At 59.8% G+C, this 14,508-nt stretch overlaps 6 protein-coding genes across 6 annotated transcripts in view; 3 read left to right on the plus strand and 3 right to left on the minus strand.

Annotated features, from left to right (window-relative positions):
* The window catches only part of VDAG_03104 (uncharacterized protein), a gene marked incomplete at both ends in the record, with an annotated part of 1,782 nt that extends 457 nt beyond the window's left edge, over positions 1 to 1,325 (minus strand). Inside the window, 2 exons of the mRNA XM_009656969.1 lie at positions 34 to 976; positions 1,075 to 1,325. Coding sequence (XP_009655264.1) covers positions 34 to 976; positions 1,075 to 1,325 — 1,194 coding nt within the window. The remainder of the gene's footprint in view (positions 1 to 33; positions 977 to 1,074) is intronic.
* Positions 1,326 to 5,992: 4,667 nt separating this feature from the next.
* On the minus strand, positions 5,993 to 7,255 carry VDAG_03105 (uncharacterized protein; the record flags this gene model as incomplete). Its single annotated transcript, XM_009656970.1, has 1 exon — positions 5,993 to 7,255. One exon carries the CDS (start codon positions 7,253 to 7,255, stop codon positions 5,993 to 5,995), a length of 1,263 nt encoding a protein of 420 aa, XP_009655265.1.
* Positions 7,256 to 8,881: 1,626 nt separating this feature from the next.
* Positions 8,882 to 10,478, plus strand: VDAG_03106 (inosine-uridine preferring nucleoside hydrolase; the record flags this gene model as incomplete). Its single annotated transcript, XM_009656971.1, has 4 exons — positions 8,882 to 9,006; positions 9,062 to 9,164; positions 9,244 to 9,413; positions 9,475 to 10,478. The coding sequence occupies exons 1-4, from the start codon at positions 8,970 to 8,972 to the stop codon at positions 10,476 to 10,478; spliced, it is 1,314 nt and encodes a 437-aa protein (XP_009655266.1). The 5' UTR covers positions 8,882 to 8,969.
* Positions 10,479 to 10,903: 425 nt separating this feature from the next.
* VDAG_03107 (uncharacterized protein) lies at positions 10,904 to 11,369 on the minus strand (the record flags this gene model as incomplete). Its single annotated transcript, XM_009656972.1, has 3 exons — positions 10,904 to 11,098; positions 11,178 to 11,254; positions 11,342 to 11,369. The coding sequence occupies 3 exons, from the start codon at positions 11,367 to 11,369 to the stop codon at positions 10,904 to 10,906; spliced, it is 300 nt and encodes a 99-aa protein (XP_009655267.1).
* A 435-nt stretch (positions 11,370 to 11,804) lies between these two features.
* VDAG_03108 (uncharacterized protein) lies at positions 11,805 to 12,770 on the plus strand (the record flags this gene model as incomplete). Its single annotated transcript, XM_009656973.1, has 1 exon — positions 11,805 to 12,770. One exon carries the CDS (start codon positions 11,805 to 11,807, stop codon positions 12,768 to 12,770), a length of 966 nt encoding a protein of 321 aa, XP_009655268.1.
* A 363-nt stretch (positions 12,771 to 13,133) lies between these two features.
* VDAG_03109 (uncharacterized protein) lies at positions 13,134 to 13,658 on the plus strand (the record flags this gene model as incomplete). The annotated part of the gene is made up of 2 exons (XM_009656974.1): positions 13,134 to 13,291; positions 13,346 to 13,658. 2 exons carry the CDS (start codon positions 13,134 to 13,136, stop codon positions 13,656 to 13,658), a joined length of 471 nt encoding a protein of 156 aa, XP_009655269.1.
* Between the last annotated feature and the right edge of the window lie 850 nt (positions 13,659 to 14,508).

Consider the following 14,508-nt stretch of genomic DNA (forward strand, 5'->3'; position numbering starts at 1 on the left):
CTCGTCGTGCTTGCCCATCGTCGTCGACACGACGTAGGCTTGGCCGGCGCCGTCGGCGAAGAGGGCTGCGGCGTGATGCTCTCCGCCCTCGTGTTCGTAGGCTTGGCCGCTAGCGCCGCTCTCGGCGTGCTGTGGCCGGTGCCTGAGCTGCGGATGGTGCCGAGTCTGGGTCGTGCCGCCACCCGCGTTGACCCTCGCGCGCGCAACGAGTCGCGGGCTCTGCCTCAAGGCATCCAAGTCCTCGTCGTCGCTCGACCCGTCCGCGTCCTGGTACTTGGGCTGCCGGCGCGCATGTTTTCTCCGCTCGACGAGCTCGCTGTCGGTCGATGGCTCCGAGTACATCTCCGATTCCAGCGAGAGGCTGCGGCTGCGCATGCTCCTGCCCCTGGTGGAGACCAATGTTTGCCTCGACCGCGAGCCGATGAGCGCGTCGATGAGCTCCGTTTCCGACGGCGTCTCCTGCTTGCGAAGCTTCTCCTGCAGCGCCTTTTCCCTGACGATGCGGCCCAGAGGGGTGTCCTCTGTCGTCGCCGCCCTGCTGGCCTTGCTCGCCCTGCTGCCCCGGCTCGCGACGCTGCTCGAGCTCTTCGCCCTGCTGACAGGGACACGGCCTTCCATGAGCTTGGCGGTCGGTGGAGGTTGCAGCATCCACTGAAGCGCATTCTTGTGGACGGGCGTGCTGCCGACGATGGGCGGGTGATACTCGTTCACAGGAGGGTTCTTGGGCGTAAAGTAAAAGTCGCGGCGCTCCTCCTCGGTGACCTGCCTCTCCTTGCTGAGCTCGCCCTTGATCATGCGACCGGCCGAGTTTCCGGCCTTGACGATGTTGTCCACCAACTTATGGCCCATCTTGCTGAGGTCGCCGCCCCATAGCTCCTCGTCCTCTCGCTGGTAGCGCGTCTTGTTCCAGCCGTCGCCCGATATCCTGGTGCCGTCGTCTTCTGGTATGATCGTGGGACTGGTGCGGCCCGTCGTGCTGTGTTCGAGGTTGGAGCTGGTGGCCGTCAAGCTGACGACACGGACGACACGGACGACACGCCGTTCCGGGGCGGCTTCATGGGCTACGTCAGCTACGAGATGGGCCTCGCCGGCATCGACTTCTTCGGGAGCTTGGGTCCGATATCAATCTCCTCTTGCCAGTACGGGTTCGTGTTCCATGGTGATGGGTGGGCGTACAGGCCGGGCTGTTCCATCTCGAGCGTCGCCTTGTTCTCGCGATCTTTCTCGGCCTTTTGCTTGGCCCTGTACCGCCCCTTGGCATCATTGCATGGCGTGCAAGCCAGGTAGTAGAAAATGACCGAACGAATGGCCACAGGGAGCGACATGGTTGCGGCCTTGGGGTGTATGCGTCCTCCACTGGTTTCGTCGTGTGGGGGGGTGTCCGGGTCAAGCGTCAGGACAGCTGTAACGCGGCAGGGAGCATCGAGGGTCGGTATCGGCGTTGTGTAGAGAAGAGCGGTCCTATGGGCGCGCACCGGAAAGAGACCTGAAGGCGGCAGGTCATTGGGAAAGGAAATTGAGTGGGGTGGCGGGAGGTCAACCTCCAGAGGTTGGCCGTTGCGAAGCCGAAGCGCGGGTGAAGATGTAGGTGCCAGACCTCAATGTCCACCAACCTTGATCGCTTTGCACCTTGGTAGCACGCCTCGTTGCGTTCAAATGGTCACCGAGTCCCAGGACAGGTTCGAACGACGAGAGCAGGCGAGGGATTGGGATACGCGGCCCGTGTGAGAGACGGGAGTTTCAAGAGTGGTTGCTATTTAGGGGTTTTGCGGCGTGCGGCGCAATGGGCAAAGGCCACAGAACCCTCCGCGTCTGCTTGCGTAAGGGTAGGTAAGAATACTGGACCGTTCCGGTGGTCTCGGTCGGAGCGTTTTCGTGGTTGTGTGAGAAGTGAAAGAATGACAAAAGGAAGGGGGGTAGACAGAAAGTTTGTGGAGGAGAATATTGGGGGTTGGTATGGCCGACGAGAGGTGAAGGCGTCGTTCCCAACCTGTACCTGTTCGTTCCAGGTTGAGAGGATGGGGGGGGGGAGCGAGGACGACGAGGTTCGAGGGATAAGACAATGGAGGAGGACCAGCCGGGGGAAGGGGGGGGGGGCCAAGGAGGGTGCAGATCGAGCCAGGGGTTGGTGTGGTGGAGTGACGACGCCTGGGGCCATGCAAGTGGGGGGCGTAATTGGGTTGGGTTGCGGTGGGGACCTTCCGACAAAGGCAGCCGCTTCAGACGCCCACGGTGCTGTAAGGTAGAAACATGTAGGTCGCCTTGTGCCTTGTCGGTCCAGCAGGGTGCGGGAGGGGGTCTTTTCAGGGTTCTGGGGAAAGAACGAATGGATGCATCGAAGAGGGGGTCTTATTTTCTTTAGCGCATGTCCCACCTTGTTTCGGCGCTCGTTACTCTGCCACAGCGAGATTGCGTCCCCCTATCGTGGCCCCGCCTGATCGCTAACTAGTGCTTTGGCGTCCACCTCGAACAAAAAGGCCGCGATGGAGCGCTGTACATATACATGTACAGTACGAGCGTACAGGTGTACAAGTACGAGGGATGGAAACACATCCAGGCCAAGTGCCACTCAATCCAAACCCAGCTTTGCCAAGCCAACATGGCTTCATCGTTCTTCCTTCTGAGGCAATTGAATATGCCAGGACTTTTTCCGCGAGGGGGGGGCCACCGTGACGTCGGGACAAGGTCAACAGCAAAGCACTCAAAGCAGTTGATCATCGGCGGCCCGCTTGTGTCCCCCTGCACTTGTGTGCCTGGATGTCTGTGTTTCGTCTGGAACGCCATCCGGCGATCCTTGTGGTTCCCCTGTCTTGAAGCACCTCCAGTGTACTGTACCTTGCAAGACATCGACTTTTGCATGTTTGGTTCTGTGTCCGTTGAGAAGCATGTTCGCTTATCGTTCAAACGAGAGACTGGTGGTTTTGACTTGGTTGAAGTCTGCCAGAACTTTCACAGTGGTGGCTGCAGCTCCAGTGCACAATTGATCTGATTGATACGAGCTTGGAGCCAGGTGATGATGGATGGTGCCCTCAGCAATTCACGCCTCCAATTCGCCCACCGATGGATGTATCCATTTGGCTGTCTATACCCGTCTCTCGTTGTGATCTTGAGCAGCCCAATGCGCAGTTGTGATCACAGGTCGTGTCAAATGGCAATCGACGGTCTATCAGACTTCAGGCGGCGATCGTCTGCCTCCAATTCCCTCCATATCAAAGGTGGACGAAGAGATGGGCCCTGATGCGAGGCATGGTCCAACTCCTCTCGACCTAACATCAGTGATGTCTCTACCCTGAGTTGACAGATCCCTTGTCTGAGCCAGCCAAGCATGTTCGCAGATTGCCGTTGATGTATTACCATGTTTGCCATGTTTGCCATGTTTGCCATGACCCAGCCTTTCGAGCAGCACTCGCCCTTCATTCGCACTTCACACGGACATGCAAGTAGCACAGAAGGGGGCCGGGTCGAAACGACGTGCTGGAATGGAGGGGTGTTTGTCGAAGAACATTCGCCGGGTAAAGTACAAGCGCCCCCGAACCCTTGGGACCGAATATCTTCACGGCCGCCAACCCCCCAACCCCCCACCCCCGGTCTCTTTCCGAATCGAAAACGCCTCCATTCCCTTTCCGGTGCATTGCATCGCATCGCACCGCCGGAAGAACACGACATGAAGAGCGATATATTCACTGTGGACTTTTCTTTTTCAGCCCGCGCCGCCGCCACACCGGACACCGCCTTCACTGCACTGGGCCCGGCCACTTGAATCCAGGTCAATCGAATCCAGGTCACCCTTCCCTTCGACGCGCAGCACACCTTTTCATCCAAGGCGCATTGAAACAAATCGACCTCCCCCCAGGGAGGATCCTCGTCCCTCGTGGCATTCCCGTCAACGCAAGCTAGCATGAGGCATTGAAACACATCATCACACTCTGCGTCACACATTCAGTATCTCACCTCCAGCCTTTCCCAGCATGCTTGCTCTTGCTGCAACGCTGGCCGAGCCAATTTGAACCCCCCCTCCAGCGCCGTGTTCCTCTCCCCCACACCCCCCTCCTTCCCCGCCCCGTCAAGCAACCAAGTGAACTTGATCCCCCGCCGCCCACGAAAACGTCCTGACCCCTTCCGTCCATCATCCCACATTGCCATTGCCATCCAAGAGCCAGTCGTAAAGAGCCAGCGAGGAAGGGAAGGGGAAAACCCACTCGGCACGCTTTTAGACCGCCTTGGCCCCAGACACCGTCTACCCAAGTGCAGCAGCAAAACCAGAGCGCAAGGGAGGAGAAAAACTTGGGCCAGCAAGCAAGTTGAAGAGCCTTCCAAACGCTCGCGAGCAATCAATCATCATTTCTCTTCTCTACTAGCTAGCTACGTGCCGCCTTCTCATCCAGCGCTCTCTCGTTTCGTCAACCAGGCACACGCGCACACATGCACCCCCCACCCCCATCCCATGATGGTGCCAATGCAAGCCCCTCGACGGAAACAAAACCCTCCCACGAGATGCAAGGGGCCAAGACCTGCGCGACAGCATCCGCCCAACCAATTGTCATTCGTGATTCGTGACGGCGACCCCCTTGACTTCTCGAGGAGTAATCCCCGCCCATCATCATCCGTCCTGCGCTACCTAAGGTAAAGTACTGCAGGCGCTCCAGCTACTGTACTGTACTATGTAGTGGCCTGCTCCCCCCACCGGCCTCGTCTCCAGTGCGTAGGTTGCCATGACCACCAACCAGCCCTGCTGCAGACAGAACAGAGGCCCGAACTACACGCTTGCACACGCCCCTTCGGCGCGGATCGGGGATTCTTCCCTCGTCTGTGTGGCCGCCCGCCCGTCCGTACCCGTCCCGTGAGAGGCTGAGCGGGCGGTGCGTGTCAGGCTTTTCGCCGCGGCGCCTTTCAGAGTCCGGGTAAGAAGAAGAGGGGCGGGGGGGGGGTTACGCGGACAAGGACGAAATGTTCCTACTGGCACCACGTACCGCTGTCTTGTGGTTTCATGGGCCCTGCTTATTCGTGCCGAAACGGCATCAGCCAACGAGGGACCGTTTTTTTGCGTGTGAGGAGTGCGGGCCTGGCTGGTTGATTCCCTCGTCCTGCGGCGGCTGTTGACTTGTCGAATGATGAGGGGGCGGTTCCGTCATTGTGCGAATGCAACTACCTGCCCGCGCGGAGAATGAATGTGCTGCCACTTGCTGGCTCGGTGGGACGTGCTGGCGTCGTAGGCATGCGCGGCCCGCATGGCTCTCTCTGTGTGTGTGTGTGTGTCGTCCCATCCAAGACCAAAGAGCCGCATCACCAGAGTCTGACCCAGACAGCCCTTTCGGATACTTTCTGCCAGTGGCTGTTTGCATGCGCGTGGCTACATCGGCACCGAACCCAGAACACGCTGCACGCTGCTGCCAACCATACATCAGACACGAGCACAAGACCGACCACTGGGTGAAAAAAGCAAAAGAAATTGATGGACCTATGGAAAGGTGTAGGTTCACGTACGCGCGCAAACCCCCTAATGATTCGCGCAACTCCCTTTTTGTGGCGCCCCTCCCCGTTGCAGAGTGGGAAAGCTGGGGGTTTTAATAAAAAAAAACAGTTTCGACCAAAGCCATCCTCTCCGAGCAACCGAGTCCAACAAACTTCACTTTCAGATGACGAACACGGGAGAAAGAGAAGAGAATGTCCCTTGGTTTGCTCCGTCCAACCCGTGTGATGCTCGGTCTGCAAGCGTGGGACGACAGGACCGTGAGAAAGCTCCGTCTCGCTGTTCACCTGCTTTTGTTTCACCTACACAATCTGTGCCTGCTTGCCTGCCCCTTCTGCTGTCATCGGCGCGCGTGGTTTCGCCCATTGCAGCAAGATTCTTCTTCCCCCCTGGCGGTTTTTGTACATGTTGAACAAAATATCGTGCGCATTCATACCAATGGCAATTATGGTGTGCGTTTTCGACAATGTGAGATGTTGGGAGGTGTCGGTTCCCTGTGGTGTGCCATGCCACGTTGGCTGTTTAGACGTCCCACTCGGTCTCCTCCTCCTGGGCGTTGTCGTCGACCTTGGAAGACAGAGCGGAGAAGGAGCCGTAAGACTGGTTGGCCTTGGCCGAGTTGGTCTTGTTGACGATGGGCTGGGGAACGGGCCTGGCCTCCTTGGGGGGGGCGCTGGGGGGAGCGGGCGCGGCCTCCGTGTCGCTGCCCTGGGACTTCTTGGCCTTCTTGGACGACTTGGTGGGGACGGTGGCCCACTCGTCATCCTCCTTGATCAGCTCGATCTGCTCCTCCTCGGACAGGGCCGAGGCCTTCCAGCCATCGGTCTGCTTGTTCTGCGCGGGAGCGACGCTGGCGGCGGTGCCGTTGGTGGTCGTCGTCTCGAAGGTGTCGAGGGGCTGGACGTCAATCGTCTCCTTCTGGCCCTCCTGCGGGCTGCCGGCCTTCCAGGCAGACTTGCCACCGTTGGTGGCGGCCATGAACTGGGAACCGTCCTTGGCAGGGATGCCGGCGGCCTCGCGGGCACCGCGGCGCTGCTTCTCCATGGCAATCTTGCGCAGCCTCTCCTCCTCCTCACGGACGGCCTTGCGCTCCTCCACCTTGCGGCGGTTCTGGCGCTGCTTCTTTGTCTCGACGGGCTCAGCGGCCTTGGCGACCTTGGGCTTGGACTTCTGCTTGTCCGTGTCGGTGAGACGGAGGACGGAAGGGCCGGGAGCTGAGGGCTCGAGCATGTCGCTGACGCCGCTGGCGTCAGCAGCCTTGACGACAGGGGAGCGGTCGTCATCGGCATCGGCGTTGGAAGAGGATGACTCCTCGGCAGGGGCCTGCTCGGGGACGGCGGGCGTCAGCTCAATGGGTTGGGTGACTTCAGAAGGCTCGGCAGCGAGGCTCTGCTTGACCGACTTCTGCTTATTGCTCTTCTTGCCGGCATCCGCCTTCTTGCCGGTGAACTTGACGCCCTCCTGGACGCCAGACATTTGTCTCGCAAACGCCTTATTGTCGGCATCCTCGTCACGCTCTTTCTTCTTCGAGCTCGTTACAACCGAGTCGTCACGTGGTGTCTCTTCACGGGGTGCGTTCTGGGCGGCCGTGGCGTAGGCCTCCTGACGCTGCTTCTTGGCGCGGTTTCCCTTCTTGGGAGGGCTCCAAGGCACCTGGGTGGTCTTGGAGGGCGCGCTGGCGGGCTTCTGCTTCTGGTAGTAGTTGTAGCCAATGGTGCCGGCGATGGCGAGGACCGTAGCCCAGCCGCCCACAAAGGAGGGGGTGAGGAATTCCGAGGAAGACATGATGACCGTGGTGTGAAGCCCGAGTAGATGAAATGCCGATCAAAGACCAGCGAGATGAGGGACCGGCGTGATGATTGGTTCGGTGCAGACAATCCAAGGGCAGAGTGTGCTCGGTGAGGGATGGGTCAGGAAAGAGAGCTTGATGGAAATGCGTCAAAGCTTCCACGGGAAGGACCAAGCTCTGATGGTTCAATTGAATTGCTCGGATCGGATAGAGACTGGATGAATCAAGCTTGGTTAACAGACTGCTCAATGATTGAGGTGATGAAGAAGGTCTGAGGTTCAAGACAGCTGGCGCGTGGAAAGGGGAAGTGAAAGCGTACAGGGGTAGACGACCGGGGAGGAAGCTCTTCCAAATGAAACCCCAGACCGGCGATGGTAGTCTTGGGACAGTTGGCAAGCAACTAGTGTTTGGGTCAAGGGAAGGGAAGGGAAAGGGATGATGTGCAGCAGAGGATGTGATGCTTCGTAGTTGATGGAGCGAGACGTAGTGTTGAACCACGGATCGGCGAGAGGAGGCAAAAAAAGCTGAGGTGATCGAGTACTTACCAGGTGGCTTCAGTGACCGGATAGCTGCCAGCCAGGGGATAGACGTGCTGTCTGTGGAGAAAATTGGAGGGCCTGCAGGGCAGTGCTGTGCGTGAGATGCGTGGTGCGTGGTGCGTGGTGCATCGGGGGTTGAGGGAACGAAAGGCAGGGTCACACTCCCGACGGAGCACGATGAGAGGTTGTGGCTCGCAGGCGTGGTGGAGCGGCTCCGTTGTTAACACGTTACCTCCTGGTTATCGATAGGAGAGATTGAGGTTTGCGATGTGCTGATGATTCAAGGGGCCAATGATTGGCTGGGGGAGAGGCGATTCACGTCGACACGATGGAGCAAGCAGGAGACAATGTCGTCGGGTTTCGATGCACGAGAGACGAGGGATCATGATAGGATGAGATCTTTTCAGCAGTGCAGCATTTCCTCGCTGATTGCAGCCTCTGTATTCCCGAGCGGGCGTTTGATTGAAGCTTCCAGCGGTATTGCTGGATCGAAGAGCCTACGTCACGTGAAAGATGACGTTCAGGCAGCGCTAGTCCTGTTCAGACGTAGTTCTTCACAGCCTGCGATGGTTCTTCCCACTTTGGGATTAGCTTCCTATTCCTTCTCAATTTATTGAATCGCTCCCCGGCCAAGTTTGTTATCAACACACCGAGGCCACCCAGCCGACACACCGAGCCGAGAATTGGCAGGCCACTGGACGTGGCCAGGCTGAGCAGTGTTGCCTTTTGAAACCTTCACAGCCTTCATTAGAGTCTATTGATCCCTAGAGTGCCATATTTCTGGGCCTCGCTCACTCCTCTGCCAGGTGATCCGATGCTCACCTTTGTGACATGCCTCATTAGGTTTAACCCCACCCCTGGCGTCGAATATTCCATGCTTAATCCACCCCACCATTACCTTACTCAAGGAGGGGAAGGGCAAGAGGGGTTGCTGCTTGGAGAGCCGTGAAAGACGGGGAACACCACGATTGACTACTCGGCTTTGAGAGCTCGATAAGCCGACACATCGGCCAGCTCCGCTACAGGCACGTAGTCATACTTTACTCTTAAGCCTCGTGCCTCTTGGCCTCAACCTCCTGCAGTCGCCAGTCTTTACGTCTCGGCCATTCTCTGGATACCACTGCATCTTTTATTTTTTGCTTCTCGATATTCTTTAAACGCTTTTTACAAGATGGCTCCCAACCGCATCATCATCGACACTGACCCGGGTACGAAAAAAGAGAGAAAACTTGTTGGCTTGGCATGAGACTCACGTGTTGATAGGCGTTGACGATGTTCTGGCGATGCTTCTCGCCCTGTCCGTCAACCCTGACGAACTTGAGGTTGCCATGATCTCCGTCACATATGGCAACGTCGAACTTCAGAGGTCAGTAGCCCAGGAGGTTGGCCCCTCAGAAGACAAGGAAGGGGTTTTTTTTTTCTTTGATGCTGATACAAATGTGCAGCTGCCTCAAGAACGCGGTTGCGCTGTTCCACGTGCTGGAGAAGGAGTTGGCCTGGCGCAAGGAGAACGGCAAGGCCGAGAACTTTGGGACCCTGAAGACGCACAAGCCCATCATTGCCGTTGGCGCCGAGCACCCCCTCGAGGATGACCAGCTCATGGCTGACTACTTCCGTAAGTCTTCACGGCGTCGACATCTCCAAGAGGGCTGTCCCAGGCTGACTGACGTGCGCAGACGGCGTCGACGGCCTGCACGGCGTTCACACCGAGCACCCGCACCTCGATGCCGAGGATACCTGGAAGAGCCTCTTCCACAAGGACTCGGCGGCGCTGGACCACGATCCTTCCCCCTACTCCCAGTACTTCACAGCCTCCAAGGAGCCGGCGCACAAGGAAATCCTCCGCCTGCTGCGCGAGAGCCCCAAGGACACGCTCACGCTGATCGCCGTGGGGCCCATGACCAACTTTGCGCTCGCCGCCGCCGAGGACCCGGAGACGTTCCTCAAGGCCAAGGAGGTGCTCGTCATGGGCGGCGCCGTCAACGTCGAGGGCAACATCACGCCCGTCGCCGAGTTCAACACGTACGCCGACACGGTGGCCACGGCGCGCGTGTTCGCGCTCACGTCGCCCAGCCCCAAGTCCACCATGCCGCCGCTCTCCCAGACGCGGTCCTCGCTGCCGGCGTACCCGGAGAAGCTGTCGCGCAAGCTCAAGCTGACGCTCTTCCCCCTCGACATCACGACGCCGCACCTGCTCAACAAGAACTACTTCACGGCGCGCGTCAAGCCGTTTGTCGACGCCGGCAGCCCGCTCGCCGTGTGGGTCAACCACTTCCTCAGCGGCACGTTCAACAAGATTGACAGCCTCGTCGGCGACGGCAACGAGCCCGGCCTGTCGCTGCACGACCCCCTCACCATCTGGTACGCCATTACGCAGTCGGACGCCCGGTGGAAGGGCACGCCGCAGCTCGAGGACATTCGCATCGAGACGTCGGGCCAGTGGACGCGCGGCATGCACGTCGTGGACCGCCGCACGCGCGCCAAGGTCGGCGAGGCGGCCGTCGAGCTTGAGCTCGGCGCGTCGACGACCGACGACGTCGACGTGCTGACGCTGGCCGACGCCCCCGGCGACGACGACGGCTGGCTCAACGTGACCAAGGGGAACAGGATCAACAGGATCATCGCGTCGCCGGGCGAGGATGCGTTTGCCGAGTACCTGATGAAGCGGGTTTTCGCGTAGAACCATGACCTGGGAAGGACGAAGAACCATCACCTGGCAAGGACGAAAGGGGCCTCCAAGAGCTCCAAGAGGGGAGGCGGGAAGGGGACATGGTCGCCTGCACGCAGAGGAAGAATCCGCCAAGAAAGAGCGGCACATAGCCAGAGGCACAGACCCAATATCATTCACTACCAGCTCCAGTCTACAGTGCCTCGTCTGTTTCCGCCCGCTGTCTCAGCCCCACCGCGCTGCCCTTGCTCATGCCTTCTTTTCCCCCCGTTCGTCGTCTGCAATGCAATGGTGTGTGCTGGGCCTGAACTCGGGCAATTTTAGGGGTATCCGGCTCGTAAACGTAAAAAGAAATCATAAACCTCTTGCTTGTTTTTTTCCCTTTGCTCAAGCCACGTTTCCCACATCTTCTTGTGTGGGCGGGTCTTTTGTGTTTTCTAGACGTGTTTTATCCCCCCGATGGCTGAGCCCTTGACTTCGGTCCAGTTGATCGAGCCGTCGAGCTGTTCGTCGACGAGGCCGATGGTGCACACGTTGTCGCCGCGGACCATGTAGAGGCCGAGGGGGACTTCGACCGAGGGCTCGTCGGCGTCTGGCGTCTGGATGACTCGTTCGTGGGCGTCGCTGAGGGCCTTGCGAGGACAAGTGTCAGCGGGGGGGCTGGAATCGGGGGGAGGAGAAGGGGGGGGGAGGGGGGGTGGGGGAGCGCACGAGGTTTGTGTTGTTGTCGGAGGCCACCAGGTTGCCCACCAGGATTCTCGAGTCGGCCGTGATGATGAGCACCTTCTCTGCGAAAGGGGTCAGTCTACGGTCAGAGTCTGGCTTCATAGAGCACGGCGTGCGCCGGCGGCTGGGGTCCCGTGCTTGAGACGTACTGTTCATGTAGGAGTGGAGGAAGGACATGGTGACGGCGTGATGCTCTGAGACGCCCCGGCGTGGGTCGACCGGATGGGTCGAGGACCTCTGATCGGAGGTGAAGTCGAAGCTGGAGAGGGGGTGGCGTATGTAACGGGACGTCGTCTTCGTCGTCGTCGTCGTCGTCGTCGTCGAAGGTGCATGTAGCCCCTCTGGAGCTCTAGCATCTGCTCTTCCTCGAAGGACGACAAGAGCTTCGGTGGAAATGGAGCTAGTCCGCTTTGGATGGCTGTAGTGGGGCATCATTCGCATTGGACTTCACAGCCTGTGCTCTCCTTGACTTCACAGCCTGTGCTCTCTCTCTCTCTTGACTTCACAGCCTGTGCTCTCTCTCTCTCTCCATCTCACACACAATGACCAAGCTTCATCATCACCCCAACTGCTCTTGACCCTTCCCTCGTTCCAGAGAGCTTGGGCACCAAAATGGCCCCCATGGCAACGCATGACACGGTCGTCATTTATGCAGAGCTTCTCCCCAACATTCGACACATCTCCGTCGCCGTGTCTCTCCCTTCACCAGTCGATGCCTCAACAAGCGTCCAGACATCTGCCCATGGCGACAGCATCCTGGTCACGCACAGGGGCGAGTCTACAGAGGCGCGCCTCCCAGGACCAGTGTCCGCGCCTTCAGCCCTTCCCATACCCGCCACGCCACCCTCTGGCCCAACCTCGCTCGCGTGGCGTCTGCCCGTCTCAACCTCCGTCACGCTGCCCAGCACGCGTCATGAGCTCCAGCCGACCGTCCCGTGGAGCGCCCACGACTTGACCCCCAAGGCAGCCGTTGCATGCCGGCAGTGCGGCGAGGCCGTCGTTCCCGAGGGCAGGCTGCATGTGTGGAAGGACCTGCCGAGCGAGAACTGGGCTGAGATGATGGACTTTTGGCACTGCCACAAGCCTCACGACCACGGTCAGGAGAAGAACGGCGACGGCGACCATGACGACGAGCACCTCACGAAGCGAGGCTATGGCGCCAACTCGTCCATAGCCGCCCAGACGCGCGTCGGCTTTGTAGACCTGACCTCCTTTTTCCTCCCCGGGGAGGACTCCCCCGGCCTGGGAGTAATTTCCCCCCCGCTGTCCTTTCACCGGACTGCCCCCCCCCCCCCCCCCCCCCCCTCTATTCCTCACCACACGGAGCTACAAGAAGGCGGCCATGTCCGGGCTTCGTCCCATCTCCATGGCGTGGTCACCGATACCCAGCTCCAAGACAAACACACCCCGAGCCGTTCCCCCCTATCCCGGTCTCCCCAGGAGAGGGGCGTGCCTGGCGCCATGCGAACCCCCCTGTTCTTCGCGCTCGCAGCGAGGGCCACGGCGCGGTTCATGTGGTCGTCAGGCACGAAAAGGCGCCCCTCGCAAGGTCCCATACGAGTTTCATCAGAGGGGTGATGTTTCTTCCGGATGGCAGGCGAGGGACATTGCAGAGAGCAGGGAGGGAAAAAAAAAAAAAGAAGCACCTTCATAGATACGAAATCAAGCTGGGTCTTGCTTTGCCCTCGCGAACCCTGCTGCTCTTAATGCACACACATTACTCTCGCACACATATACACACACGCACACACGCACACACGCACGCACACACGCAACCGTGACCACGTCTTGCATTCCGTCCCAAAAACTTATACCCCGTGACAGTTCTCCACGCCAGATGCAACATGGACACGCCGCACCGCCGCCGCCGCCCTCGACGCCGACCCAGCAGCCCAGCCCCCGCGTCTGCTCCACGTCACCTGCGCCAGCTGCGCCGTCCACATGGGCTTCTACAACACGTCCATCGCCTCCGTCGTGCTCTTCAAGTGGCAGACGACCTGCGCCGCCTCATCGACGCCGGCCGAGACGGCACCGCCCACGGGCGCAGACTGCCTCGCGGCAACGCTCCTCGCAACGCTCTCCCGCTCCGGCTCGTCCAAGTCCGTCATCGTGCCGACAATCCAAGCGCCGCTAACCCCGAACGACGACGACAGCGAGCAGCAGCAGCAGCAGCAGCAGCAGGCCCTGCACGTCTGGGTCCTCAACAGCAACATCACCTACGCCTCGAGCCTCCGGCCCGCCGCCGGCCCCCGCTCCGCCCTCAAGCTCCTCTACAAGCCCATCGCCGTCGCGCAGGCCGACGCCATGCTCGCGTCGTTCGCCCTCGACGTGCAGGAGGTGACCTTTCCCGCCGCCGTCATCGCGGCTGCCGCGCGCGGGTTCGAGGCCAGCGCCCTGCTCCTGCCTGCCGGCGAGAGGCTGTTCCACGGCTGGCGGGTGGCCCTGCTTGACAAGTGGGTGGGCTGAAGGCGGCAGGAGCGAGCCGTCCTGGTCTTGGGCAGGTCGCAGGTCGGGGGCGTCGTTTGGCTATAAACAAGAAGCCCGCGTGCCTACCCAGCTTCAACAACCTTCACATTGCAGTCCTGGTCTAGTGGTTAGTATTGAGCACCGGTCTCCATCTCATCTCATAGACCGCATCATCTCCGATCATCAACGCCTACGAGACCAGAAAGAAAAAAGGCCACATGTCAAGCACAACCCCCAGACCCCCCGCCACGCACGACAAGACCCCGACCCGCGTCAGCAAAGACATCACCAGGCCCCCGACGTCCCCGCCCCCTTCCTCCCCCGACAGCGTCGCGACGTCGGCAGCCACGGGAGACCGCACCATGCCGAGCCTCGAGGCCCCGAGGCCAGTCCACGCCGCGGGCACGCGGGCACACACGCCCACCCAGACGGGCCCGCGCCGTGGGGCTTCCCAGCCACGTCACACCCGACGGCTCGAAAGCGAACGGGGCCCCCAGCAAGACGTGGGAAAGTATGCGCCGCACGGTCAGCAGCACGAGGTCGATCCGAGGAAGGAAGCGGTTGGGGTATAGTCTAATACGGGGGCTTGCCCGGGCTCTTTCATCCTTGACATTTACCCATCGTCGGCGGGCCGTTCTGGGCGGGGGCTATGTTCAAAAATGAAATAGCATGGCCGGCGAAGGAGCTGGGTGTGTCTTGTCGAACGGCGAGTCGGGGCCAAACGATCCGGCAGGAATGAGAACGAAGAAGGACCTTCGAGGTCGGGCGACCTTCGGTGTTTTAGACATCATTTTGCAAGCAGTAGTAATGGATTAACACCTAGAAACGCAACCCAACTTTGATTTTGCAA

The sequence above is a fragment of the Verticillium dahliae genome, genomic scaffold (assembly GCF_000150675.1).
Source record: "Verticillium dahliae VdLs.17 supercont1.5 genomic scaffold, whole genome shotgun sequence".
Lineage (NCBI taxonomy): Eukaryota > Fungi > Ascomycota > Sordariomycetes > Glomerellales > Plectosphaerellaceae > Verticillium > Verticillium dahliae.